This window comes from Ursus americanus, chromosome 21 (assembly GCF_024610735.1).
Source record: "Ursus americanus isolate L20-20 chromosome 21, mUrsAme1.1.p, whole genome shotgun sequence".
NCBI classification, from domain to species: Eukaryota; Metazoa; Chordata; class Mammalia; order Carnivora; family Ursidae; genus Ursus; species Ursus americanus.
This window is the reverse complement of record NC_142147.1, coordinates 47,882,370-47,906,230: the sequence shown is the minus strand read 5'-3', so window position 1 is coordinate 47,906,230 and position 23,861 is coordinate 47,882,370. Positions and strand designations below refer to the sequence as shown.

General features: G+C 60.4%; 2 protein-coding genes across 6 annotated transcripts; one reads left to right on the top strand and one right to left on the bottom strand.

Annotated features, from left to right (window-relative positions):
• The first annotated feature begins 953 nt into the window (after window positions 1-953).
• ERCC2 (ERCC excision repair 2, TFIIH core complex helicase subunit) lies at window positions 954-16,916 on the top strand. Of its 3 annotated transcripts, XM_045810125.2 has the most exons (24): window positions 954-1,064; window positions 1,390-1,489; window positions 2,570-2,647; window positions 2,717-2,779; window positions 2,944-3,057; window positions 5,344-5,460; window positions 5,546-5,662; window positions 5,854-5,977; window positions 6,058-6,154; window positions 6,313-6,446; window positions 6,543-6,711; window positions 8,464-8,582; window positions 10,600-10,669; window positions 10,754-10,823; window positions 10,913-11,014; window positions 12,043-12,106; window positions 12,617-12,738; window positions 13,945-14,037; window positions 14,137-14,209; window positions 14,340-14,410; window positions 14,532-14,675; window positions 14,803-14,946; window positions 15,295-15,393; window positions 15,961-16,916. In XM_045810125.2, the coding sequence occupies exons 1-23, from the start codon at window positions 1,060-1,062 to the stop codon at window positions 15,385-15,387; spliced, it is 2,283 nt and encodes a 760-aa protein (XP_045666081.1). In that variant the 5' UTR covers window positions 954-1,059; the 3' UTR covers window positions 15,388-15,393; window positions 15,961-16,916. The 3 variants fall into 3 exon arrangements, with proteins under 3 accessions (XP_045666081.1, XP_045666014.1, XP_045666154.1); XM_045810058.2 differs by having other exon boundaries at window positions 15,295-16,916; XM_045810198.2 differs by lacking the exon at window positions 954-1,064 and adding an exon at window positions 1,187-1,298 and having other exon boundaries at window positions 15,295-16,916.
• On the bottom strand, window positions 15,642-23,594 carry KLC3 (kinesin light chain 3). 3 transcript variants are annotated; one of them, XM_087870906.1, is made up of 13 exons: window positions 23,482-23,594; window positions 19,983-20,248; window positions 19,290-19,520; window positions 18,887-18,956; window positions 18,282-18,501; window positions 17,890-17,977; window positions 17,713-17,814; window positions 17,107-17,280; window positions 16,553-16,643; window positions 16,439-16,476; window positions 16,242-16,348; window positions 15,980-16,043; window positions 15,642-15,726 (listed from the first exon to the last, which is right to left on the bottom strand). In XM_087870906.1, the coding sequence occupies exons 2-13, from the start codon at window positions 20,238-20,240 to the stop codon at window positions 15,655-15,657; spliced, it is 1,515 nt and encodes a 504-aa protein (XP_087727032.1). In that variant the 5' UTR covers window positions 20,241-20,248; window positions 23,482-23,594; the 3' UTR covers window positions 15,642-15,654. The 3 variants fall into 3 exon arrangements, with proteins under 3 accessions (XP_087727032.1, XP_045666322.1, XP_045666260.1); XM_045810366.2 differs by lacking the exon at window positions 23,482-23,594 and having other exon boundaries at window positions 19,983-22,722; XM_045810304.2 differs by lacking the exon at window positions 23,482-23,594 and having other exon boundaries at window positions 16,242-16,476; window positions 19,983-22,722.
• Window positions 23,595-23,861: the final 267 nt, after the last annotated feature.

The window sequence follows — 23,861 nt, the reverse complement described above, 5'->3', positions numbered from 1 at the left end:
CCCAGAATTTTCCCATCACAGCACTTGTCATACTTATAACCATATATTTACCTGTATGTTTAAAGTCCATGCTTTGAGGACACAAACAGGGGCTGTCTTGGTCACCTTTGTGTTCACAGGGCCTAGCACAGGGTCAGGCCCACCATTTGTTGAACAATCGCATAAAAGCTCCTAGCTACTGAATGCTGAGTTTGTGCTAAACCCAGTTTTAAATGCTTTATACAGGCTAATTTAAGCATCATCTACGTCGTAATCTTTTTTTGAATATTTGTTTTTAATTTTTCTTCTTTTTTTTAATGTAAGCTCTATGCCCAACGTGGGGCTTGAGCTCATGACTCTGAGATCAAGAGTCCCGCGCTGTATGGACTGAGCCAGCCAGGTGCCCCTACATTGTGGATAATCTAATTGTTCCTACTTTGCGGATGACAAGTTGATTTGACCAAGGTCACGGAGCTGGATGACAGTGGAGCCAGGATTTAGACCCAGGCATTCTGGTTTCGGAGTCCACCCCTTAGCCTCCAACCCACAATGCTTTTTGCATTACTGCCTGATGAGGACCATATCTGGCAAACAGTAGGCGTTCACTAAAGGGGAGGCGTTATTTATCCCAGAGAAGTTTAGGACACAGCAGGTATTTTATAGGTGCAGGTTAGTCTGGTGCGACGAAGCCATTCCTAACTCGTGGGCTCCGTAAGGGTCCTCAATTTCCTTGTCAGTTCCTTTAGACTCTATTCGCTGCTAGATGATCTATCTGGGCAGATGCGGGAAGACCAAATCCTAATGAAAGGGATCGATTATCTCGGTTCTCTTCCTCCATGTGTTGTTCTTGGTACTCTGCGATCCTCAGCAACGCCTCCGGCACCGCCTCTCCCGGGAGCCCGCCCCCCCGCACTGCCGTGCGCACGCGCATTGTCCCCCGCCCAGTAGAGTGACGGGCGGGATCAGCCAATGGAGTCGTCAGAAAGGTGGAGCGGCACCTCGAGGACTCCCCACGGATCTGGCTCTCTGAATATTTATGAGGGAGGCGGGCCGACGCCGCTTCTCGCCACGGCCGGCGCCATGAAGTGAGAGGGGGTCCCGAGTTAGCTGCTCGCGAGCGGACTTGGGGGTGGGGGCGGGGTCTAAAGGATGGGGGGACCAGTGGGCGCACCCGGGGCCTCGGCGGGGCGAGGGGGTGCTGGAGGAGTGGGGTGAGGAGAGCCGCGGGGAACCCGCGGGGGTGGTCAGCGAGAAGATGCCGAAGGGACCCGAGGCTCCTGGGGAACTTGGGGGCGCCCCGGGGGCCCCGGCGCCGGCAGGTAACCCCTCTCGGCCGTAGGGCCGGGGAGTGTGGGGGCTGGAGAGGGGCTGCGGGGGCGGGGGACTGACCCGGCCGCCCCCTGCCGCCAGGCTCAACGTGGACGGGCTGCTGGTCTACTTCCCTTACGACTACATCTACCCGGAGCAGTTCTCCTACATGCTGGAGCTCAAGCGCACGCTGGACGCCAAGGTGCGTGGGCCCGGCCGCCGCTTCCCACCTAACAGGTGCACTGCAGCCCGCGTGTCTCAGAGCGGAGATCGCTGGACCTCGATGTTTTAGGAATGTGAGGTTCTTGGGCAGCCAGCACTCCCAAACCTGTTACCTAAAAGAATAGTTCCTAACAGCAGCACCTAACGTTTATCAAAGGCAGCGCGGCTTTGGAGCGGCTTTGGAGCCGGCTCTCCGGGTTGGAATCCTAGACCCACAGCTGTGTGCACTTGGGCCAATCCCTTACTCTCCCCGTTTCAGTTTTCACCTCTGTAAAATGGGCTTAGTACGATTGCCTACCCTCAGAGGTTCACGTGAAGGTTATGTGAGTTAATTCGGTAAGTAAGGCAGCAGTTCTTAACTGGGGATACTTTTGACCCCCTCGAGGCAGTGTCCGGAGACATTCCTGGTTGTCATACCAGTGGCGTGGGGGTGCTCCTGGCATCTGGTAGGTAGAGGCCATGGGCCCTGCTAAACACCCTGCAGTGCACAGGGCAGACCCCCCAAGTGTCGGGAGCCTAGGTTGAGAAACCCCGATGTGGGTAGACACTTCGAAGGGGTGCCAGGCACAGAGTGAGTGCTGTGGAAGTGTTTCCTAAATCAAAAGAAAAAACGGGTCACTACATATCAGTTACTATGCTAAATATTTAACTCTCAGTTTCTCATTAGTCCTCACAGTCATGATCTGAAGACGTGCTTATTAGGCCTATTTTATTTTATTTTATTTTATTTTTAAAGTTTGTGTTTGTTTTTAAAGTAATCTCTACACCCAGCGTGGGGCTCAAACTCACAATCCTGAGATCAAGAGTCACATGCTCTTCGGACTGAGCCAGCGAGGCGCCCCTGTGCCCATTTTAGAGATGAGGATAGTGAGGCCAGATGGGTGAAGGCACTTGCCTAAGACCACTCAACAAAGAGGTGGCAAAAATGGGGTTCAGACCCACTGCCTCTGGGGCCTAGACTTAACTGCTCTTGTCCTGGTATTTTCAAGATGATGGCATTTTGGGAGTGTCCCCAGAGTTTGTGTCCCTGAAGTTCTGTCTCTCTCGTCTCAACATGCAGGGTCATGGAGTCCTGGAGATGCCCTCAGGCACTGGGAAGACAGTGTCCCTGTTGGCCCTGATCATGGCATACCAGAGGGTAAGTGACCCTGGGGACGGGGGCAGAGGGAAGGGGTCCAGTGGGGGCTGAGTCCATTGTCACCGGCAGGCGTATCCACTGGAGGTGACTAAACTCATCTACTGCTCGAGGACTGTGCCTGAGATCGAGAAGGTGAGCCAGGGCCAATCCAGGGGCTCCCCCAGCCCTGCAGGACTGGTTGGACCCCCTGGTGGGTGCCCTCATAGCTTTGGGGGTGTTGGGGAAACTGGGAAGGGGCTGGGCCAGGCTGGGCAGGGTCTTACACTGGAGTCCCCCTCCTTTTGTGACGAGAACAGGTGATCGAAGAACTGCGAAAATTGCTCGCCTTCTATGAAAAGCAGGAAGGTGAGAAGCTGCCGTTTCTGGGGCTGGCTCTGAGCTCCCGGAAGAACCTGTGTATTCATCCCGAGGTACGTGCCCATTTCTCCCCTTGCCCCCAGCCTCAGGGTTGAGGAGACTTCCATCCAACCAGAGTCCTAAATCCAACCAGAGCTCTCAGGGAGACAGGCAGGGACCACTTGGCAGACTTCTCACGTGTCAAATTCTGACTCCTGATGAGGTGGTCCAGACAAACACACCTTCTCCCCAGCCTGAGAGAGGTTGAAAAGGCAGTTCCTGGAATCTGGCAAGCCAGGTTTCCTGGCTTTGAAACTTAATAGTCATATATTCTTGGATAGGTGATTTTTATAGTGGGGCTTCAGTCTTCCTGTCTGTAAAATGGGGGTAATTAATTGCCGGCTTCATACAGTTGATAAGATTGGGCAAGGGGGGAGAAGGGTGGGTGAGATGGGTGAAGGGGGTCAAAATGTACAAACTTCCAGTTATAAAACAAATAGGTCACAAGGATGTCACGGACAGCGTGGTGACTATAATTAATGATACTGTATTATATATTTGAAAGTCACTAAGAGGGGTGCCTGGCTGGCTCTGTCGGTAGAGCGTGCGATGCTTCGTCTCCAGGTCGTGAGTTCAAGCCCCACGTTGGGTGTAGAGCTTACTTCAGAAAAGAAAGAGAAAAGAAAAATTGTAACTGTGTGGTGATGGATTTAATTAGATTTATTGTGGTGGTCATTTTGCAATATTTACAAGTATCAAATCATTATGTGGTACACCTGAAACTAATATAGTATTATATGTCCATTATATCTCAATAATTAAAGATGAGGTGAGATAATGTAGCGTATAGCCCTTTTAGCACGTACAAAATACTAAAACGTTACAAATCATTGTGATATTAATATATATAATAATATAGGATGTGTAGAATCTTAGTTTTTTTTTTATTTAAGATTTTATTTATTTATTTGACAGAGGCAGCAAGAGAGGGAACACAAGCAGGGGGAGTGGGAGAGAGAGAAGCAGGCTTCCTGCTGAGCAGGGAGCCCAATGTGGGGCTCGATCCCAGAACGCCGGGATCGTGACCTGAGCTGAAGGCAGACGCTTAACGACTGAGCCACCCAGGCGCCCCAGAATATTAGTTATTACTAAATTATGTTACAGAACTGTTGGGCTCACCCCCAGACAGTGTTCTGAGCACTTTACATGTGGTAACTCACGGAATATGTATTATATAATGTTAATTGTAGGAATATGAGAAACGGTAGGTGTGATGGGTGATAATTGGAAATAGCACAGGCCTTGGCAACTGATGAAACGGGAAGGGAGAGGGCAGGGTCAGCAGCCTCAGAGATTTGGGCGCTCTGTCTCTCTCTCTTTTCCTTAAATAAATAAAATGAAATATATTAAAGAACCTTCTCTGATTCTTAGGCTGGCCAAGGTTCTGGGTGTTTTAGTGTTTGTGAATTTTTTTTTTAAGATTTTATTTATTTGACAGCACAGCAGGGAGAGCGGCAGTCAGACAGGGAGAAGCAGATTTTCCGCTGCGCGGGGAGCGCGATGTGGGGCTTTGGGGGTGGACCCCTGGATCACGACCTGAGCTGAGGGCAGATGCTTAACTAACTGAGCCACCCAGGCGCCCTGTTTTAGTCTTTGTAAAGATAAAGCACTTCTCCTTAATCTACATGCTAAAGATTATTCAAGGCTTGATTTTTTTTTTTTTAATGGAGGTAAAATTGACCTATAATGTTCAGATGTATAGTGTAATGAATTCGGTATTTGTATATATTGCAAAATGATCACCATGGTAAATCTAGTTAATATCTGTCACTTTACATAGCTACAAATTCTCTTTTCTTGTAATGAGAACTTTCAAGATCTCTCTCAGGAGCTTGCAAATAGGCAGTATGGTATTATGAACTAGAGTCCCCCTGCTGGGTGTTACAGCCCTGGGACTTTGTAGCTGGAAGTTTGCACCTTTTGATCCCCTTCACCCCCACCCCCTCCCCTCTGGGAACTGTGAATTTGTTCTCCGTATCTTTTTTTTTTTTTTTTTAAGATATTATTTTTAAGTAATTTCTGTACCTGACGTGGGGCTCGAACTCACAACCCCGAGATCAGTGTACGCGTCTAAGAGTCGCACCACTCTTACACACACACCCCCACCCGTGGTTAAGTTTCCAGGTGTCTTAACTGCTTAATAATGAAACAAGTTGAGGTTTAAGCTTCCCCCAAATTCCTCATTCTCACCCCGGATGGAACAGGACCGCCCCGTATCCCACCTGGCTGGTAGGAGTAGAGCCCCAAGTTGGAGGAATGGCCGAGCTTCGTGGTGCTAAGATGCCCCCTTCCACCCCCAGGTGATGCCCCTGCGCTTTGGGAAGGACGTCGATGGGAAGTGCCACAGCCTCACGGCCTCATACGTGCGGGCCCAGTACCAGCAGGACTCCAGCCTGCCCCACTGCCGCTTCTACGAGGTGCCCGCTGCCCGGGCTGAGGGAGGGAGAGCCAGACAGCGACGGCCGGCAGCCTCCCTGACCCCCAGGTACCCTCTCACCGCAGGAGTTCGACATCCATGGGCGCCAGGTGCCGCTCCCTGCTGGCATCTACAACCTGGACGACCTGAAGGCCCTGGGGCGGCGTCAGGGCTGGTGCCCCTACTTCCTCGCCCGCTACTCGGTGAGGAGGCTGCTGGGAGCCAGGCTGCAGCCTGCCTGCCTGCGTGTCCGTCTGTCCGTTAGCTTATATCTGTCCCCTGCCCGTGTCTGTCACGCCTTACCTCGCCTCTTGGGGCCCGGGAGGGCGTGACACGGGGGGGGGGTGCAGTGTGGGGGGTAGGCTGGGCTAACCCTGCCCTCCTCGGCCCCCAGATCCTGCACGCCAATGTGGTGGTTTACAGCTACCACTACCTGTTGGACCCCAAGATTGCAGAGCTGGTGTCTAAGGAGCTGGCCCGGAAGGCTGTCGTGGTCTTCGACGAGGCCCACAACATCGGTGAGGCGAGGGCCGGGGCGACGGTGATGCCGGCCGCTCCAGCGGCCTGACTGAGCCCGGACCCCTCCCCTCTTCTCTAGACAATGTCTGCATCGACTCGATGAGCGTGAACATCACCCGCCGGACGCTCGACCGCTGCCAGGGCAACCTGGACACCTTACAGAAGACGGTGCTCAGGTGCGGGCTCTGCGTCGCGCTCCGCCTGGTGCCCGCCCTGCCGCTGCCGTCTGGCCCTGCGCCTCTCCGGGGCCCCCTGTCCTCTGCCTGGCTTACCCCAGGGCCAGCAGCCCTGTTCCCATGCCCCCCGCCCCCACACGTCCTCCCCGCCCCTGCAGGATCAAGGAGACGGATGAGCAGCGGCTGCGGGAGGAATACCGTCGCCTGGTGGAGGGGCTGCGGGAGGCCAGTACGGCCCGGGAGACCGACGCCCACCTGGCCAACCCCGTGCTTCCCGACGAGGTGCTCCAGGGTGAGCCGCGGCTCCCTCGTGCCACCCGCTCCCTGTCCTGCTCCCTGTCCCGCTGCCCGTCCGGCTCCCGCGGTGGCTGACGCCGTGCTCCCGCAGAGGCCGTACCCGGCTCCATCCGCACAGCCGAGCACTTCCTGGGCTTCCTGCGGCGGCTGCTGGAGTACGTCAAGTGGCGGCTGCGGGTGCAGCATGTGGTGCAGGAGAGCCCGCCTGCCTTCCTCAGCGGCCTGGCGCAGCGCGTGTGCATCCAGCGCAAGCCCCTCAGGTGTGGCCCCACACAGCCGGGGGGGGGGGGTCGGGTCCCCCTGGGGGCGTGGGGCAGACCCTGGGCCCTCCCTGAACCTCGGCCTCCGTTCCTGGGGCCACCACATTGCCAGTGTCGGGAGTCCGTGGTCCGGGCAGGAGGATCGGGTATGACGGCGCGTCGTGGGACCAGGCAGACTTGCAGGGCCTGCTCCGAGCTGCTGCTGGGTCCCCGTGCTGGGCAGGAACCCAGCAGGTGCCATGTGGCTTCCTCCGAGAGCTTACCCAAAGAGAGCTTGATGGAGGGACTGCTGGCAGAGGGGCAGGCAGGGCAGAGGGTCGCAGTCTGGGTGCTGGTAGGAGCTCAGGAATTTCCACCTCAGGCCACGGAGGCAGGGGAGAGAGCGGTCCTGGAGGGGGGGCTCCTGACAAGACCCGGGGGGGGGGAGATTTGGGGGGAGAAATGCTGTGGATCCCCTGGACCCCTGTCTCTTCCTGCCAGTGTTTCTCTGTGTCGGAAGCCTGAGGGCAGGAACACCCCCACCAGGCAGGTTGTGGGGTGGGTTAGTCCTCCCAGCACAGAACAAGCAGAGCATGGACCTGGGAGTGGGGCGGGGCCTTTTGTACTGTCCTGCTGTTCTGGATAAGGCACGAGTCTTCTCTGAACCTCCGTTTCCTCCTCCGTTGAATGGGTAGGGGGTCCTCACCTTTACTCTCCGGTTTCTGTGGTGGTTAAATGAGAAAGCAGTGATAGAAGGAACTCACCCTGTCTTGAACGCCACCGACGAGCTAAGCACTTGACACTCTGTATCTTGTGGAATCTCGGTACAGCGCCCCCGGCTGCAGATGGGGACAGTGTGGCCTAGAGACAGCAGGCCGTCACCAGGGTCGCACAGCACTTGGTTTGGGAGTTGTGTGAAGTCAGGCCTATAGGGCTTCGCTGCCCTGCTTTTTGGGGTGGCGTCATCTGTCCCTCTTCGTGAGAAGCCCGTGAGGGCAAAGACGGGATCGCAGCCAGTCCTGTTCCCTGAGTGCCTGCTCTGTGCTGGGGCCTCTGCGACCACGACCGTGCTGGCCCTGTGGTCATGGGGCTTGGGGCCCACTGGGGAGACAGACCGGTCCCCAGACTGGGACGACCCTGAGTGTGCATGGCTGGGGTGGGGGAGCCCCCAGGGGGCGCCTGATCTAGCCGGGGTGGGGGCATCGAGAAGACAGACTTGAAGCAGTGGCGTTTGGAGGCTGGTTCTAAAACTCTGGCCATCGCCTGGCTCTGAAGCCGGGTGCTCCTGCTGCACGACTGGCCCTTGGGGGTGACGGCCTCAAGCCTGACTGTCAGTGTCTGTGACTGGGTGGCCTTGTGGGCGTGGGTGTGTGGGGTTGTCCTCTGTGAGTCTGTGGGACTCTGATGCCGTATGTGTCACCAGGGTGGCCAAGTGCCACTGACACGGTGGGAGCGGTTCTAGGTGGGAGCGTATGTGTGGCCGTGCAGGATTCGGGTTGCGACTGGGGTTCTCCGTGTGGTCGTGGGTCTCCTCTTCTGCCCGCGAACCTGCGTGAGATCATGTGACCACGGAGCGTGTGATCACTGGTCGGTGTGTGCAGCTGCAGAGTGGGGTGGGGTCACGGGTGGCTGAAAGGGCCCCAGTCTCTGTCCTCACCGAGCACCCAGTCACCTGGGGAGGCGTGTGTGTCCACACACTGATGGAGGCGGAGAGGGGTCACTGTCCCGTTGGCACTCTGCCGCCCCCCTGACCCTGTCTGGCCTCTGCACCAGGTTCTGTGCTGAGCGCCTCCGCTCCCTCCTGCACACCTTGGAGATCGCTGACCTCGCCGACTTCTCTCCCCTCACCCTCCTGGCTAACTTCGCCACCCTCGTCAGCACCTACGCCAAGGGTAAGCTCATCTTCTCCTGCCTCTGCCAGGCCCCCCGGCAGCCGGACTCAGGTTCCCCGCAGGGTCCAGAGGGTTGTCTGTGGGGCTGGGACGTTAGGACCTTGTAGGGCCGGGCTCAGGAGTTCGGGCTTTGCTTCGAGGGCGGGGAGGCACCACAGATAGGGCTCGAGTTAGCCAGGCCTCGTGCTCAGATTTGTGTGTTCGGAGGCTCCCTCTGGCTGCAGAGTGGGGTGGGGCACGAGGCCAGAGAAGCTCTGGGGGGGTCACTCGCACTGTAAGGTGTAGTAAGGAGTTGGCCCTTCTACTGCCGGGAAGTGGGGAGCCAAGGGAGGTTCTGAGCAAGGGAGGGGCAGGGACCTGGGGCGGGATGGGAGGGGATGGAGAGAGATGTGAGGCCCGGTGCCTGGGTGGGGGGCGGGGAGGCAGTGCTCAGGTATCCAGCTTGCCAGGGAGAAGGGAAGTGTTCCTGAGGCTTTACTGGTCAGCACTCCCTTCCCTTCCTCAGCGTTAAGCTGGCCAAGGGCTCAGTCTGATCCCCAGGGATTACTACTGTATCCCGGAAACCAGGTCAGGCCTCCTGACACCCTGCACCAGCCCAGAGGATGGCGAGGCTGTCCCCCAACCCCAGCACCTGCCAGCAGCGAGTCCTACTAGAAGCTTCTTTCTGTGTCCATCCCCCTGTCCCGCCCCAACTTCTTTCTGGGACTGGCTTTCTCCTCTCCTCCCCACTTCCCCGTCCACCAACACCTCACATTCTTTTACCTGGAACATCTGTCCCAATATTCCTCAGCCCCCAGTTACCTCCTACTCCTTTAGTCTTGGCTCATTAGAGATGTCCCTTCTTCCAGGAAGCCCTCCCTGACCCCCAGGCTGGGTCGAGCCACCCTCCTCTTGGCTCCCCATCCCAGCCCTGTCTACTCTGAGTGGTCAGTCTCTGAGGACAGGACTGTATCGCCATCATCAGACTGTGAGCCCTGAGAGGGCAGAGCCGGAGCTGTCTTGGTTCCCACTGTGTCTCCAGTATAGGGCTGGGCACAGACGACTTGATTATTTTTTTTAATTAAGTGAAATTGAATATGTGAATTCATTCATTCAGCCATTTTTTCAAAAAACGGGCCAGGCCTAACACTGAGAAAGTGGCAGGAACCAAGAGGGACCTCATTCCTGATCTCCTGGAACCTACATTGCAGGGGGGAAGACAGGTAGCAAAGACTCAAACAAATAAGGAAGATAATTCCAGAAAGGGATAGTTTTCACGAGAAAAATGTTGCCATGTTAGGGCATGCCTGCAGTGGCCAAGGAAGGCCTGAGGTGCTGACATTTGAGCTGAGTTCCAAATGACCAAATGGAACCGGCTGCCTTGGGAAGGTTTTCAGGCTGTGGGGCCAGCAAGTGCAAAGGCCCTGGGGTGGAGTGAGCCTGGTGGTTTTTGAAAGTTAGGCAGGAGGTGGCCTGTGAGCCAGGAGGAAATGGGGTTAGTGTGGCAGGGTCTCACAGGCAATTTTGGACTCTAGAAGGGGCCTGGAGAGCTGTGCAGGGCTTCTGAGCAGGGCAGGGATGTGACCTGACTCAGGATTTCACAGGGTCCCTCGGCTGCTGGGAAGGGAGCTGGGGTGGGAGCTGGAAGCCCAGGGAGGTGACTGCAATAGTCCAGGCTAGAGGTGATAGTGGGGGAGGGGGTAGGGAGAGTGGTCAGATTGCACATAGGCTTTGGAGGGAGAGCTGACCCGCCTGATGGTTTAGATACAAGGATCATGGGGGAAGGCTCCAGGCTTGGGCTTGAGTGGCGTCGTGGGTTCTTGCAGCCCTGGGAGAGTCTGAGGAGTGAACCTTTGGTGCCCCCTGCTCATGTTGCTCCCTGAGTGGGTGTCGGCCCTGGGAGAAGCAGGCAGGTTGGGGTGTACTTTGGACTCCCGATGCCTGGGTTTTAAGCTTGAGGAACTGGTGGCTGGTCCCAGTCACTAATGGGGCAGGAGAGAGTGACTGGGTGGTGACCTGGAATCTCACCGGCTTGCAGGTTTCACCATCATCATCGAGCCCTTTGATGACAGGACCCCCACCATTGCCAACCCCATCCTGCACTTCAGGTGAGACCTGACCCCAGTGAGGGGGCGTGAACAGACCCCGGGGGCCCCTGCGTGGTCCTCACCACCCTCGTCTGCTTGCTACAGCTGCATGGACGCCTCGCTGGCCATCAAACCCGTGTTCGAGCGCTTCCAGTCTGTCATCATCACATCTGGGGTGAGCACCCAGCTCCGCCCCCAGCCCTCCACCGTGGGGCTCCTGGTTTCTGCCCTTCTGCTAAGATCCCTCCCGCTGTCCCTGTGCAGACGCTGTCCCCACTGGACATCTACCCCAAGATTCTGGACTTCCACCCTGTCACCATGGCAACCTTCACCATGACGCTGGCCCGGGTCTGCCTCTGCCCCATGGTGCGTGGGAGAGGGTGGGTGCTGGGCCAGGGGAGGTGGGCCGCCTTTCCTCCCTCCGTTGCCGCTGCTGTTCAGGCAGGAGAGTTGTACAGCTGAGAGCACAGACTCTGGATTCAGACAGATCGGGGCTTGATGCCCCTAATCTGTGAAATGGGATTGCATCCGCCCTGACCTCCCAGGTTGGTTGAAGGGGTAGTGCGGTAGCGTGAATGAAACGCTTACGTGGCCCAGGGCCTGGCAGAGGTCAGCATTCCGTCAGCGTCTTGGCCGTGACCTTGAGGATGACCCTTCTGCTCTGCCTCGGTCTCCTTTGTAAAACAGGCATCATACCGGAGGCCCTTAGTCCCTTACTTGAATCCCTTGGGCCAGATGTGTTTTAGAATTGAGAATTTTCCAGACTTGAAAAACAAAGCACGTGCTGTGCGGTATGCGAAACCCCAGCGGGGTCGGGGCGGCTCCCGCCAGTGAAAGTCCTAGTTGGGCAGGAGCCTGTTTGGGCCGTGAGACTAAGGGAGGCAGGTCAGGGCTGCGGACAGACTCAGGTGAGTGTGGGTTTGGCTACCGCAGGGGTCGGCGCCAGGGTTAAGTATCTGGAGTTCCTGGCGTTTCTTGGCTTTGGGATCCCCTTCAGGGGTTGTGGACTGGCGATGGCCACGTCCTTCGTCGTGGTTGGTGGGGTGGCCGGGGGAGGGGTGCGCCGTGGCTGGTGGCTGTCGAGGGCGTGGTGAGACCTCTCTCCTGGAGCTGCCTGCCCGCAGGCTGGGGCCGGTAGGATGTACTTGCCGGTCCGCAGCGTGGACAGACTCGGCTTCTCTTCTGCCGCTGCTGTGGATTGGCTGCGTGACCTGGGGCAGGCAGCTCCCCTTCTCCAGGCCTGAGGTCATTCATCCGCACAGTGCAGATAACAGGGGAGCCGAGGGTTCGCTCAATGACCTCGTGTCTATAAAAACCCGAGCCCGGCACCAGCCGGCGGCTAACACACGGGGTTGCTGCTGTTGGCTGATCGTGACGTCTCTTGCTCTCTGCAGATCATTGGTCGTGGCAACGACCAGGTGGCCATCAGCTCCAAATTCGAGACCCGGGAGGATATCGGTATGCTGCTCCTGGGGGTGGCTTGCTTGGGCTCTGAGAGGGCGGGCGGAGCAGCGGGCTAGGTCAGGCTGCAGATCAAAGTGGCTTAACACACAGCTTGCTTCTTGCTCACAGCATGTGCCATTGTGGGTTTGGGGGCTGTCCCGGTCTCCTCACCCTGGGAACCTTCCCCACTGGACAGGGCACTGCGCTGGTGAGGGGTGACAGGCAGGATCCTGCTAACGGTGCTGTGCCTTGTAAAGGCGTTCACCCGGCAGTGGCCCACGGCCACTCTGCACTCACTTCATGGGCCAGCGCAAGTCCCATGGCCACACTTAACTCCAGGGGTAGGGGTGCAGTCCTCCCAGGGCCCCGGAAGCGGAAGTGGAGTGTGTGTGAACAGCCCTGCAGGTGGCCTCAGTGGGATTTCTAGGAACCCCGAGTTCAAGATGGGTCATCAGATAGGAAAGTGCTGACAAGGGAGTGGGGAGCAGGACCCGAGCACCGTGACCTCTGACCCCGCCCCCCCAGCGGTGATCCGGAACTATGGCAACCTGCTGCTGGAGATGTCGGCCGTGGTCCCCGACGGCATCGTGGCCTTCTTCACCAGCTACCAGTACATGGAGAGCACCGTGGCCTCCTGGTACGAGCAGGTACGCCCAGCCGCCAGCTCCCCGGGAAGGCCCCGCTCGCCTCAGCTCTCGGCTCTCTTCCTCTGTGTGTTGGCTTCTTCTTTCTCGTGTTTTAAGTGGTGACGTGTATCATAGGTGACGGGACAGTGCATAAAACACGCAGTTCGAAGACTAAACGGCATATACCCTAGGCACTCCCTCCCCCCCACATCCAGGTTAAAAACTCAAGAGCCCCTGCAGGACGGTGCATGGGTGAGGTCATGGGGTGTTCTGGAAGTGGGACTCACCACCGCTGGGCCCTGGGTGGCCGGCAGGATGGGGGGTGGGGAGGGGGCCGCTGTGACCGCTCTGCTTCTCGTGCACCGTGGCCCAGCTCTCGAGTAGTGGAAGCAGGCGCTTCTTTAGGGGGAGAGGAGAGAACTTGGCTGATCCACGCTCCGGGGGTGGGGGAGGGGGAGCCTTGGTCTTGTCCTCAGATGGGCGCCTTCCACACCGTGGGAAAGGTGGCTGCTGGCCACCCAAGTCCACATCCTGAGTCTTGTGCGTGTCCTATTTCAGGAAGCTTTGCCTACCCCAAGGTCCTGAAGATCACCTCCTGTTTCTTCTAGAAGCCTCGTAGTGTTAGCTTTCACATCTGGGTCTGTGAGATGCCTCACATCGTTGTGTGTGGTGTAAGGTCAGGGTCAAGGTGCTTTTTCTCCCCCTGTGGCGCTCCGGTGGCTGCAGCCCCATTCTCTGGAAAGCGCTCTCCCCCCTGAATGGTACGGGTGAGCCATCTGTGTGGGGGCGTGTTTCTGGACCCTCTGTGCTGTCGCACCAGTCTGTCTCTGCGTCTGTCCTTGATCGCTATCCCAGGGCTAGTGCAGTGTCCTGGAAATCTCTGGGCAGCCTCGGCCCGGCTCCGCCTGGCCTATATCAGCCCCTCCGCTAAGCACCCGCTGGGGGTGGAGTGTCCCAATTGGCCCTCTTGGGCCATATGCCTGCCCCACTTGCCCGAAAGATGGGGTGTGGGGATGGGTTCTGTGCCTGGAATCACAGAGCTTCGCACCAGGAGCGAGGGCGGCCGGCACCCCTGCTCCGTCCCGAGTCTCTGCTGGCCCGCCGGGGCCCAGGGAGAGAAGTTGGCTGCACGGGAATCGGGGCAGAGCTGGCCGGGGCCAGGATGCTTGTGCCCTTACGCCACCGTCTGCCAGCCCCCAGCCTGAGCCGTCTGCTGTCCTTCCCTAGGGCATTCTCGAAAACATCCAGAGGAATAAGCTGCTCTTCATTGAGACGCAGGATGGGGCCGAGACCAGTGTCGCCCTGGAGAAGTACCAGGAGGTGGGCAGGGGGGTGGGGCTGCCAGGAGACTGTGCGCAGGGGGCCCGGAGGAGGCAGCTCTGAGGGGACCTGTCTCCTGTCTTGGCCTCCCCTCCCCAGGCCTGTGAGAATGGCCGTGGAGCCATCCTGCTGTCAGTGGCCCGCGGAAAAGTGTCCGAGGGAATCGACTTCGGTGAGTGGACTAGGCTCTCCCCCTCCCCGGGTGCCTGCAGGGGCCTCTGGCTGTTCCTGTCCCCCTAGCCCCCCCCCCCCAGCCCCGCAAGCTCAGCCGCTCCAGCCCCGGCCTGTGCTCGCCCCCCCAGTGCACCACTACGGGCGCGCGGTCATCATGTTCGGCGTCCCCTACGTCTACACCCAGAGCCGCATTCTCAAGGTGAGCAGCACGGGGCGGGGGGGGGGGAGGGGGGCTCGGTCGGGCCTCTGGGGCCCTTCCCCGGGGACTGGGGTGGGCAGGAGCGGCAGGAGGGACCGCTCCGCCCTCTTCTCGCGGGCAGGCGCGGCTGGAGTACCTGCGGGACCAGTTCCAGATCCGAGAGAACGACTTTCTCACCTTCGACGCCATGCGCCACGCGGCCCAGTGTGTGGGGCGGGCCATCCGGGGCAAGACGGACTACGGCCTCATGGTCTTCGCTGATAAGGTGAGCTGCAGGGGCTGCCACCTCCCGGGCTGTTGCCCCCAGCCCCTTTTCCACAGGGGGAAGGAGGCCCGGGCTCCCCCGCCGGGGGCCTGATGTCTCCCTCCTCTCCCTCGCCCGCCTGTGACAGCGGTTTGCCCGGGCCGACAAGCGTGGCAAACTGCCCCGCTGGATCCAGGAGCACCTCACGGACGCCAACCTCAACCTGACGGTGGAGGAGGGGGTCCAGGTCGCCAAGTACTTCCTGCGGCAGATGGCGCAGCCCTTCCACCGGGTGAGCCTGAGGGGGCCTGTCCTGACTTCCTTCACGCTCCCGGGCTACGCTGCTCGGCCAAGGTCCCAGGCCCCAACCCCAGCCTGTCCCACACACCACAGCCCGTCCTTCTCGATCTGGGAAACTGGCTGGCCGCCATCTCCCGCCCTCAGGCCTGGCTTCTGCTCCAGGGATGGTACGTTCCCCAGTGGCTGGGGGTTTCTAGAGTCAAACATCCCACTCCGTAGCCCCTGGGCAGGCCACCTCCTGTCGCTACTGGCTTTCAAGTCTTGGCCCCTGGGGACCCGTGGGGAGGCGCTCTAGCCCTCTGGCCCCACCCCGGAGCTGACTCCTCTCCCCCTCCTCCAGGAAGACCAGCTGGGCCTGTCCTTGCTCAGCCTGGAGCAGCTGGAGTCGGAGGAGACGCTGCGGAGGATAGAGCAGATTGCGCAGCAGCTGTAGTTTGAGGTGGGGACAGGGCCCTAAAGTGTGTGTGGCGACTGCGGGGCCTCAGCTGGCCCGGGGGCCCAGTGACTCAGAGGTGCTGTGAGGTCCTCACAGGAAACGTCAGGCAGACATTCCTGCTTCCAAATCTACAGCCTTTAATTGCAGCAGGAGAGTGGGGAGCCCCATACAGTGGGTGCCTCCAAGAGGTGGGGAGCAACTCAGGGGCCGCCCCTCACCCCTTCCCCACTCTTCTGAGAAGCTGCAGCCATTGTCCTGTCACCTTCACCGGGGGCCCAGATCCTGGGTGCTGGTGCTGAGGGTCCTCGCGGCCTCGTTCAGGTGCTGATGGGAGAACTGTGGACAGACACAGGGGAGGGGTGGGTCAAGGGGCAGGACCCAGCTGGCCAGCTGCCACAGGGCCACCCCCAGCATCCTCCCCGCTGGCTTGTCTGTCCCCCCCGTCTCCAGCCCAACTAGAAGCTGTCCCTTCCCCTGTTCTCGGGTCCATCCAACACCAGCCTGGCCATGCCCACCCCTCCTTTGCCTCTGGGCCTGCCAGCATGGCCCGCTACTCCGTCCTTGTCCTAGGTGCCCCGGCCCCCCTCACCTGGGCCCCAGCAGCCTTTGGACCATCCATGTTCAGCGTGTTGAGTGACATGGCTCTCTTCATCCTGGAAGGAGAGGGTGGCAGGGTGAGGCCCCGAGTGTCCGCTTCCCACTCTGGGCAAGACTTGCCTGGCACTGGATATGACCGTACGTGTGGCAGAGAAGATGGGAACCATGGAAAATTCTGGAACAGGACAGGGAGCAGGGTGGGTTGCAGGAGCTGCAGCCGTTGGGGCTCTTGGCTGCCCTGATCGGACACTCACCCGGCTGCCCCTGCCACCCCCTCGCCTCGGAGACGGGAGACCAGCTTCTCGCTTCCACGCCTTAGGGACTCACGGAGTTTGGAGAAGGAGCTGCTCCGACGAAGGGTCTGAGGAGGGCGCCCGGGACACCAGTCAGTCCCCCTTCTCCTCCGGTCTCCACCCCAGGAGCCGAAGCGAAGCCCACCCTCCCTCCTCACCTGTTCTGCATCACCAGCTGTGCCAGGGTTGGGGGCTCCTAGGAACAGAGGGGGACAGTGCAGTGGGGACATGGAGCAGTCGTCTGGGGGGCCGGGGTGGGGCTGGGGGCTCACCCAGAGGGGCCGGCAGGTCCTCGCGGCTCAGGATCTCTCGGTACAGCTCTTCTGCTTGCTGGTACTTGTTCTGTTTCAGGTAGGCCGAGGCCTGCGGGGTGGGGGGGGGGAATCGTGGCTCAGATCTGGAGCACCCCAGGCACACATCCCCCCCCCCCCACCTCGTGACCTCGGGCAGGTGACTGGTGCCTGCTCTACCTTGGGCTAGTGACATAACCTCTGTGCCTCAGTTTCCTCATTTGCAAAATGGGACGACGGGAGCACCTATCTCCTAAGGTCCTTTAAGAAACAGCTGTTTCCCTAAAGGACTGAGAAAGGGGCTAGAGCTCAATAAATACCTGCGACTGCCATCCAGCCCCACCAACCTGTGTGTTTCCTGAGGCTTCCACGTCTTCTCTGTGCCGAGTGATCTCGCCCGTCAGGGCCCTGCTCGGAGGCCAGGTCTTGGGGGGCTCCTGGCCTCCATGCGCTCCCACCCTGGAGCCCGTGGGTGCCCTCCCGGGGACCCCTGGCAGTCGGCCCTGTGTTGTACCTGTGCCCCACGGCGCCCTCACCAGGTTGTTCTTGGTCTTGGCCACGTTGGGGTCGTTGGGCCCCCCCAGGGCCTCGTAAATGCCCAGCGCGCGGGCGTAGTGCCGCTCCACCTCCTCGAACTTGCCCTGGTTCTGGCAGAGCAGCGCCAGGTTGTTGAGCTGCTTGGCCACGTCCGGGTGGTCGCTGCCTAGGACCTAGGGGTGGGGGGAGGACGGGTGAGCCACGAGCTGGCAGCAGCCGGAACGCCGGTCCTGAGGTGAGGTTCACGGGCTCGAAGGGGAGTGTTATGGGAGGTTGCGGGCCGCGGGTAGAAGTTACGGGAGCTGGGGATTAAGCAGGTCCAGGCCATGGTGGTCACGTGGGATTGGAAGGGCGGGGCTGGGCTGGGGGGGCACTCGAGGTGATGGAGAAGAACGATCAGTCACCATCAGGTGGAGTTTCACTAAAGGTCGAGGTTGTCATGAGATTGAGTCCTCTAGGCTCGAACTGGGGGCTCATGGTATCAGAGGGGGAGGACATCGTAGGGTCAGGGTTACCAGGCGAGAGCCACTGAATCGAGCACATCAGGATCAAGCAGGAAGGGCCCGTGGGCAAGGGGCCCCGCGGGGCCGGGCAGGGGTCGGTACCTTCTCGCGGATCTCCAGGGCGCGCTGGCACAGGGGCTCCGCCTCCCGGTACCGGCCGCGCTTCCCATAGAGCACCGCCAGGTTGTTGAGGGTGGCGGCCACCTGCGGGGTCGGGGACGCAGGTCAGGGTGGGGCAGGCACGGCCCCACCGCCCTCAAGCTTGGGCCCCCCGCTCACCGCAGGGTGCTCGGGGCCCAGCGTCTGCTCCCGGATCTGCAGGGCGTCGTGCAGAAGGTCGGTGGCCTCCTTGTACTTGTTCTGGTCCCTGTGAGGTGGCCCAGGGATGGAGGGGGTCAGCCATGCTGAGGTGGGACCTTCTGCGTCTCCGCCACCTTCCAAGATCTGCCACAGGCTCCCTTTGCTGGCAAGCCTCCAGCCACCCCAGGTCTCTAACCCGCTCTGTTGGGGTCTCTGGCCCACATTTTCTGACTCCTCGTCTGGGTCACAGTGGCTCCCCCAGATCCCTGTCGAACACCCCCCCCGCCCCACCCATCCAGGTGCCCCATGCTGGCAGAGCAGGACGCCAGCTCCCCCCCCCCAACAACGGCCCAGGCCGGCCGCAGGCTCACCGGTACACCAGCGCCAGGATGTTGAGCATGGTGGCCACGTCAGGGTGGCAGTGGCCTGAGCTCCGCTCCAGGTCCTCTAAAGCCTGGCGGCACAGCGGCACAGCAACCTCGTAGCGGCCCTGCCCCGCGTACTGGATCACAAGGTTGTGCAGGGTCCGAAGGCGGGCGGGGATCTCGTAGCCCCCCTGCTGAGCCGCTGCTGCTCCCGCTGCCTCGGGGCCTGCGGGCGACGGACGGGCATCAGGGCGCTGCCGGCCTCCTAGCCTTCCCTCCCCATAAAAGCAAATGATACCCCAGAACTATAGCTGCCCCACTGCCCCTGGGACGACGGGCCCCCACACCGGCCTCTGGGATGGGGATCACAGGCGTCTAACTGGGTCATCGGACGTGAACAAGGGGTCTGCCTGGCCGGGGGCGCTGTGGCCACCGTGCCGGGTTTCGCAGCTTCCAGCCTCGGTGTCACCCGCCCTGACCCAGCCACTTGCCTCATGTTCCCACTCCCCTGCCCTGACATCCACCTCGGGGTCTCACGGTCCCTCCCCAGCCTCCGCCTCTCGTCCTCCGGGGCTGAGCGGCCCCACAATTGAGGGCTCCCCCACACCTACCTTTCCTCTCTTCCTCCTCACTGGGGAACAGGGAGGCCAGGCTGTCTCGGCGAGGGGGGGATTCTGGCCGCTGCGGGGGGTCAGGAAAGCGGGGGGGGGGTCAAGAGGGCTGGGAGTTTTGCTTTAGGGACTGGGGTCCTAGATCTCTGAGGTTTGAGGGAGGTAGTGGTCAGGAGCCTCAGGGGGTTTCCTGAGGGCTTGGGGAGGATCTGGGGGCTTTGTGGAAGCTGGGGGGGGGGCTTCTGTGGAAATCCTAGTGGGTCTGGGGGCTGTGGAACTCAGTCAGGGTTCAGAGCTTCTTTGGAGGGAGGGTCTAGGGCACAAGGGACTCCATGGGTGGGGTGCAGGTCTGTGGGGTATTTAAGGACGGAGGGGGGGGCACATCTCATGCCCCCTGCAGCACCTGGCTCTCGGCGGGCGGGTCATACTGCCGCAGCTGCCCCAGGAACTCGAGGTGGTTCTTCTCCTCCTCTAGCTGGGCCACGGCCTCCTCGCTGGCCCGGAGCCGCCGCTGTGTCTCCTCGAGCTCCTCCCGCAGCCACGAGTTCTCCTGGGCCAGCCGCCGGGCCTGCGCGCGCAGCCGCTGCTTCTCTGCCTCCAGCGAGCCCACGTGCGCCGACAGGGCCAGCAGCACCTGCAGGGGCCCGGGGATCAGGGGCCCAGGCCCAACCCAGAGCACCCCCGCTCTACCCAGGATGCCCCGGATTTTACAGAGCCCCTTCCCCGGGGACTCCAAGGATGTGCGGAAGCTCCCGGGGGCGCACCCGAATTCTGTCCAGGGACACTCTGATCTCACCCAGGCATGCAAATTATGTGTAGGGACACTTCCTATTCTACCCAAGTGACCCCAAAGTCTCCCCAGGACCCAGAGTTCTACAGACGGATGCCATTGGTTCAGGGGCGCCTGACCCACACAAAGACCCTCTAATGCTGCCCAGGGATCCTGTTCGAGCCTAGGGCCTCTCCCTCCCAGGCCTGGCGCCCCTAGGCCTCCCCTACACCAGGCTTGCCCCCCTCCCACGGCATACCTGTCTCCCTCATCCCCGGGCCTCCTCCCAGCCTCACCCCCATAGCGGGAGAGCTGGCCCCCTCATACCTGGGCCTCCCCCAGTCCCAGCTCGATGGCCTCCAGCGCGTGGCTCACCACCTGTTGCTTTTCTTCCAGCAGCTCCAAGCCGGCCACCAGACCCTGTCCTGCCAGGGCCTCCGCCAGGTGCCTGGCCAGGCCATGGTGCTCCGCCCGCAGGGCCTCCAAGCCCTGCACCACCTGTCGCGTCTGCCGCACCAGCTCCTCGGGGCTCAGGCGCTCTGGGCCCAGCCCCGCGCTTCCAGGGGCTGCCACCTGCACGGACATTGCTGCTCCTTGGGGAGGCGGCGGGGATTGGGGAATCATCAGCCTGCACACCATTCCAGCCCTCAGAGCCCTTCCCAACCATCTCCCTGTCCAGCTGTCCTGGCCGGCCCTCTGTCTCCGGGTCCTCCTCACTCTGCCGGCTCCCTGTCCCACACCCATCCCAGCCAGCCAGCAACTGGAAACATTCTAGTCCAGCTTTGCCTGTCCCCTGCCCCGGGTCCTGCCCTGAGGGCAACTCCAAAACCCCACGTATACCTAACCCAGAGAGGGCAAACAGTGGCCTCGTGGCCTCTCACCTGCCCTCAGCTCACCTGGCCAGCCCCGTCCACGCCAAGGGCCCCAGATTCCCGGGCCAGACCACCTCTGGCCCTGTGACCTGGGCTGGAGGCGCCCGCCTCTGCTGGGCATGGGGGGCAGGGCGTGTGGAGGCGGCGGCCTCTCCGTGAGCTCATTCTTAGGGTGTTTTTGTTGGGAACCAGTCAGACCACTGGCGATGGGGTGGGGTGGGGCAGGAGAAGAGGGCCAAGGGGCTGGGGCGCCGGAAGCAAAGGAGCCCTCTAGGTTTGGGGGGTCAGGAGCGGGGGCCCATGTGTCAGCTCCCAGGACCTGAGGAGCTGACAGATCCCAAGGGAACAGGGACTCCACCCTCCAGTGCAGACAGGCTCGGCCAGCCCAAGGCATGTTGGGACACACGTGTGGCAGCCACAGCCCAGGGATGTCACACTAGCCTTGTGACAGCTCAGAGTCTGAGGCCTCGATGCTAATGGGAGGGGGTCTCACGGGGGGCACTTCATGCGGTTGTCTGTGGGTGACAAAGTCAATGACACAGCCGGTGGTGCCCCTGGAGCCCTCCGATACACACACAAGCACACACACACCTCCCAGAAACAGACCCCATCACACGCACACCGTCCCTTCCTAAATACACAACTCAACCCACGCGTTCTCCTCTCAGAAATCAAATACGTGCTCTTTCTTCTTTCAAACACAGTGTGATATATACAAACTTTCTCGGAAACATGCCTGCTCTCTCTCTCTCTCTCACACACACACACACACACACACACACGCTCCCCTCTCAGGAATACAACTCAACACACACACACTCCCTTCTTAAAAATATCATGTAATATACGTTCTCCTCCCAGAAACACGACATACTCTGGACACGCTCTGTCTCCTCCAACAAATAAAACGGAATACAGTCCCACATGTCCGCGGGTGGCTCAGTCAGTTAAGCGTCTGCCTTCGGCTCGGGTCATGATCCCCGAGTCCTGGGATCGAGTCCTGCGTCAGGCTCCCTGCTCAGCAGGGCGTCTGTTTCTCCCTCTCCCTCTGCTCGTCCCTTGGCTTGTTCTCTAATAAATAAAAGCTTTTCTTAAAAAAAAAAAGATTTTATTTATTTGTCAGAGAGAGAGCACAAGCAGAGGGAGTGGCAGGTAGAGGCAGAGGGAGAAGCAGATGCCCCAAAGCAGGGAGCCCGATGCGGGACTCGATCCCAGGACCCTGGGATCATGACCTGAACTGAAGGCAGACGCTTAACCGATTGAGCCATCCAGGTGTCCCAATAAATAAAATCTTAAAAACAAACAAACATAAAAACCCTAAAGCAACACACTACTGGGACACGCACGTGCACGTGCGCGCACGCACACACACACACACACACACACACACACTCTTAGAAATAACACATGTACGCTCTCCTCTTGGAAATACAACCCAACACACAGGCCTATTTTCCTCTCAGGAATAAAAGCGCACGCTAAGCCCCACGACGCATCCCTCTCCCGCACTCCCACTGTCCTGCAAGCAGCTAACCCTCCATTACGTGCCTCCTCCAGGCGTGCACGTGCGCACACGCACACACACTTGCTCCTGGGAGTCACTGTGGACCTGTTTCCTTCTTCCCCACTTCCTCCAACAGCTTGCCGGGCCAGCCAGGGATTCACACCCCTGCCCGCAGCGCGCACGCACATACACAGAGCTGCAAATGTGAACATACCATCGATTCCTGCACTCAGACCCAGCGCGCTGTCCCAAGTGCGTGCCCGCGGCAGGCACAGGCGGCTGTGGAGACCCACGGAGGTGATCCACCGTTTCTGCCCGTCCCCTCTAGTCCACCAGAAGCAGCCCAGGGGTTTGGGTGCCCCCTCACATACTCACAATCATACACACGGAGACGCAGTAGGGACGGCACATAATCCGCGGATTTCATACTCCGCAGGCTCTCACTTGCCATCAGTCTGCGTATAGGTGGGCGCGGACACCAATCTCTCTCACTATACAGGTATGTGTGTGCATATCACACCGTACTTAGTGTCACACACGAGCCCCACAAAGTCACGATCACGCAAGTTCATGGACAGTCTTTCTGACTGCTCCGTTTTTCACACGATTTTGCCCACACCCATCCCGTGAACAACAAACTCCCCTTCACACGCGCACAACCACACAGCTGACAGTGTTCATCACAGGGGCGCCCGACCCACCCATGCCGGTCCCACACCGCCCACCGCCCGGCAGCACCTTACAGGCGGGCAGCCTGCCCCAGCCTCGCAAGCTCCGGGTCACGCGCCTCATCCTATAAACAGTTCAACTCCCCCCAGCCACACAGCCCCCACCCCCAGCATTGCACACACCGTCAGAGGTGGCCCACGTGTTCATGTCTCTGAAACAGTGCCACACCATTCCCACGGCCCCTCTGCGCCCGCGCAGGCTGCCACGGACCGTCCATCTCCCTTTCTCACCCGCACCCACCGCCTGACACTCTCGCACACACACCTGAGCCTTGCCCACCATCGCACACACCTGAGCTTCCTACACCGTCTCTCGCACGCACCATCTCCACGCCCACACCAGCAGGCAGGAGGTCCCCAACACGGCCAGCCCCCCGAAACCACACACCTTACCCCTGGCCCGCCGGCCCCGCCCAGCCCAGCCCCGCGCACCCGCGCTTCCCTCTCCTGGCCGTCACAAGGGCCCCCTCCCTTCCCCCAGGCCCCGCCCCGTCTTCTCTCCTGTTTACCTGCGCACGGGGGAGGGGGCGCGGCCCCAGCTGGGCCTCCGGGCCCGGGGTGGTGGGAGCCCCAGGGAGGGGCAGGGGACTCCCAGGGGCCCAAGGCCCGTCGCCGTCGCCAAGCCAGCGGGCCCAAGGGTGCGCCGGGCCCAGCCCTCACCCTCCGCCCCCGCCCCCATCCTCGCGGTCCCCGGGACTCCCGCCCGGCACCCGGGGGCTCACCTGAGCGCGGGCGGCTCTGGGACCCACTCCGCCGCGATGCGCCCGGCCGCGTCCAGCACACCGCGCACGCCCCGCCACTCCCAGCAGCGCCCCGGGTCTCGGGCCTAGGGCGGCTCCTCCGAGGGGCGGGGCGGCCGGAGCCCCGCCCCCGCAGGTGAGGCCGACCCCGCCCACCGCCCGGCTCCAATGGAGCCCAGCTGCTCCGGCCCTTAGGCAAGAGCAGAACAGCCGCGGCCGAACCCGTGGGCCCGTCGAATCCGAGCACGATTCCAGACCGCTGGCGTCTGGAAAGCCGCGTTTCAGCACGGCTGGAATCTTGGAAAGTTTGGATCCCAGACCGACGGCTTTCTTGCAGCGCCTGCCGCCCGGCCTTTCCTTTG

Bases quoted from the DNA above. Each gene is read 5' to 3' on its own strand.
- ERCC2 (XM_045810125.2), top strand. The intron at 5,461-5,545 runs GTGCCCGCTGCC...CTCTCACCGCAG, and splicing joins CCCACTGCCGCTTCTACGAG to GAGTTCGACATCCATGGGCG. The intron at 8,583-10,599 runs GTAAGCTCATCT...ACCGGCTTGCAG, and splicing joins CGTCAGCACCTACGCCAAGG to GTTTCACCATCATCATCGAG.
- KLC3 (XM_045810304.2), bottom strand. From the start codon at position 20,399: ATGGGTGTGGGACAGGGAGCCGGCAGAGTGAGGAGGACCCGGAGACAG. The intron at 19,521-19,982 runs GTATGAGGGGGC...GGGCCCCTGCAG, and splicing joins TGGGACTGGGGGAGGCCCAG to GTGCTGCTGGCCCTGTCGGC. The intron at 16,644-17,106 runs GTGAGGGCGCCG...CCCACCCCGCAG, and splicing joins CCAAGACCAAGAACAACCTG to GCCTCGGCCTACCTGAAACA.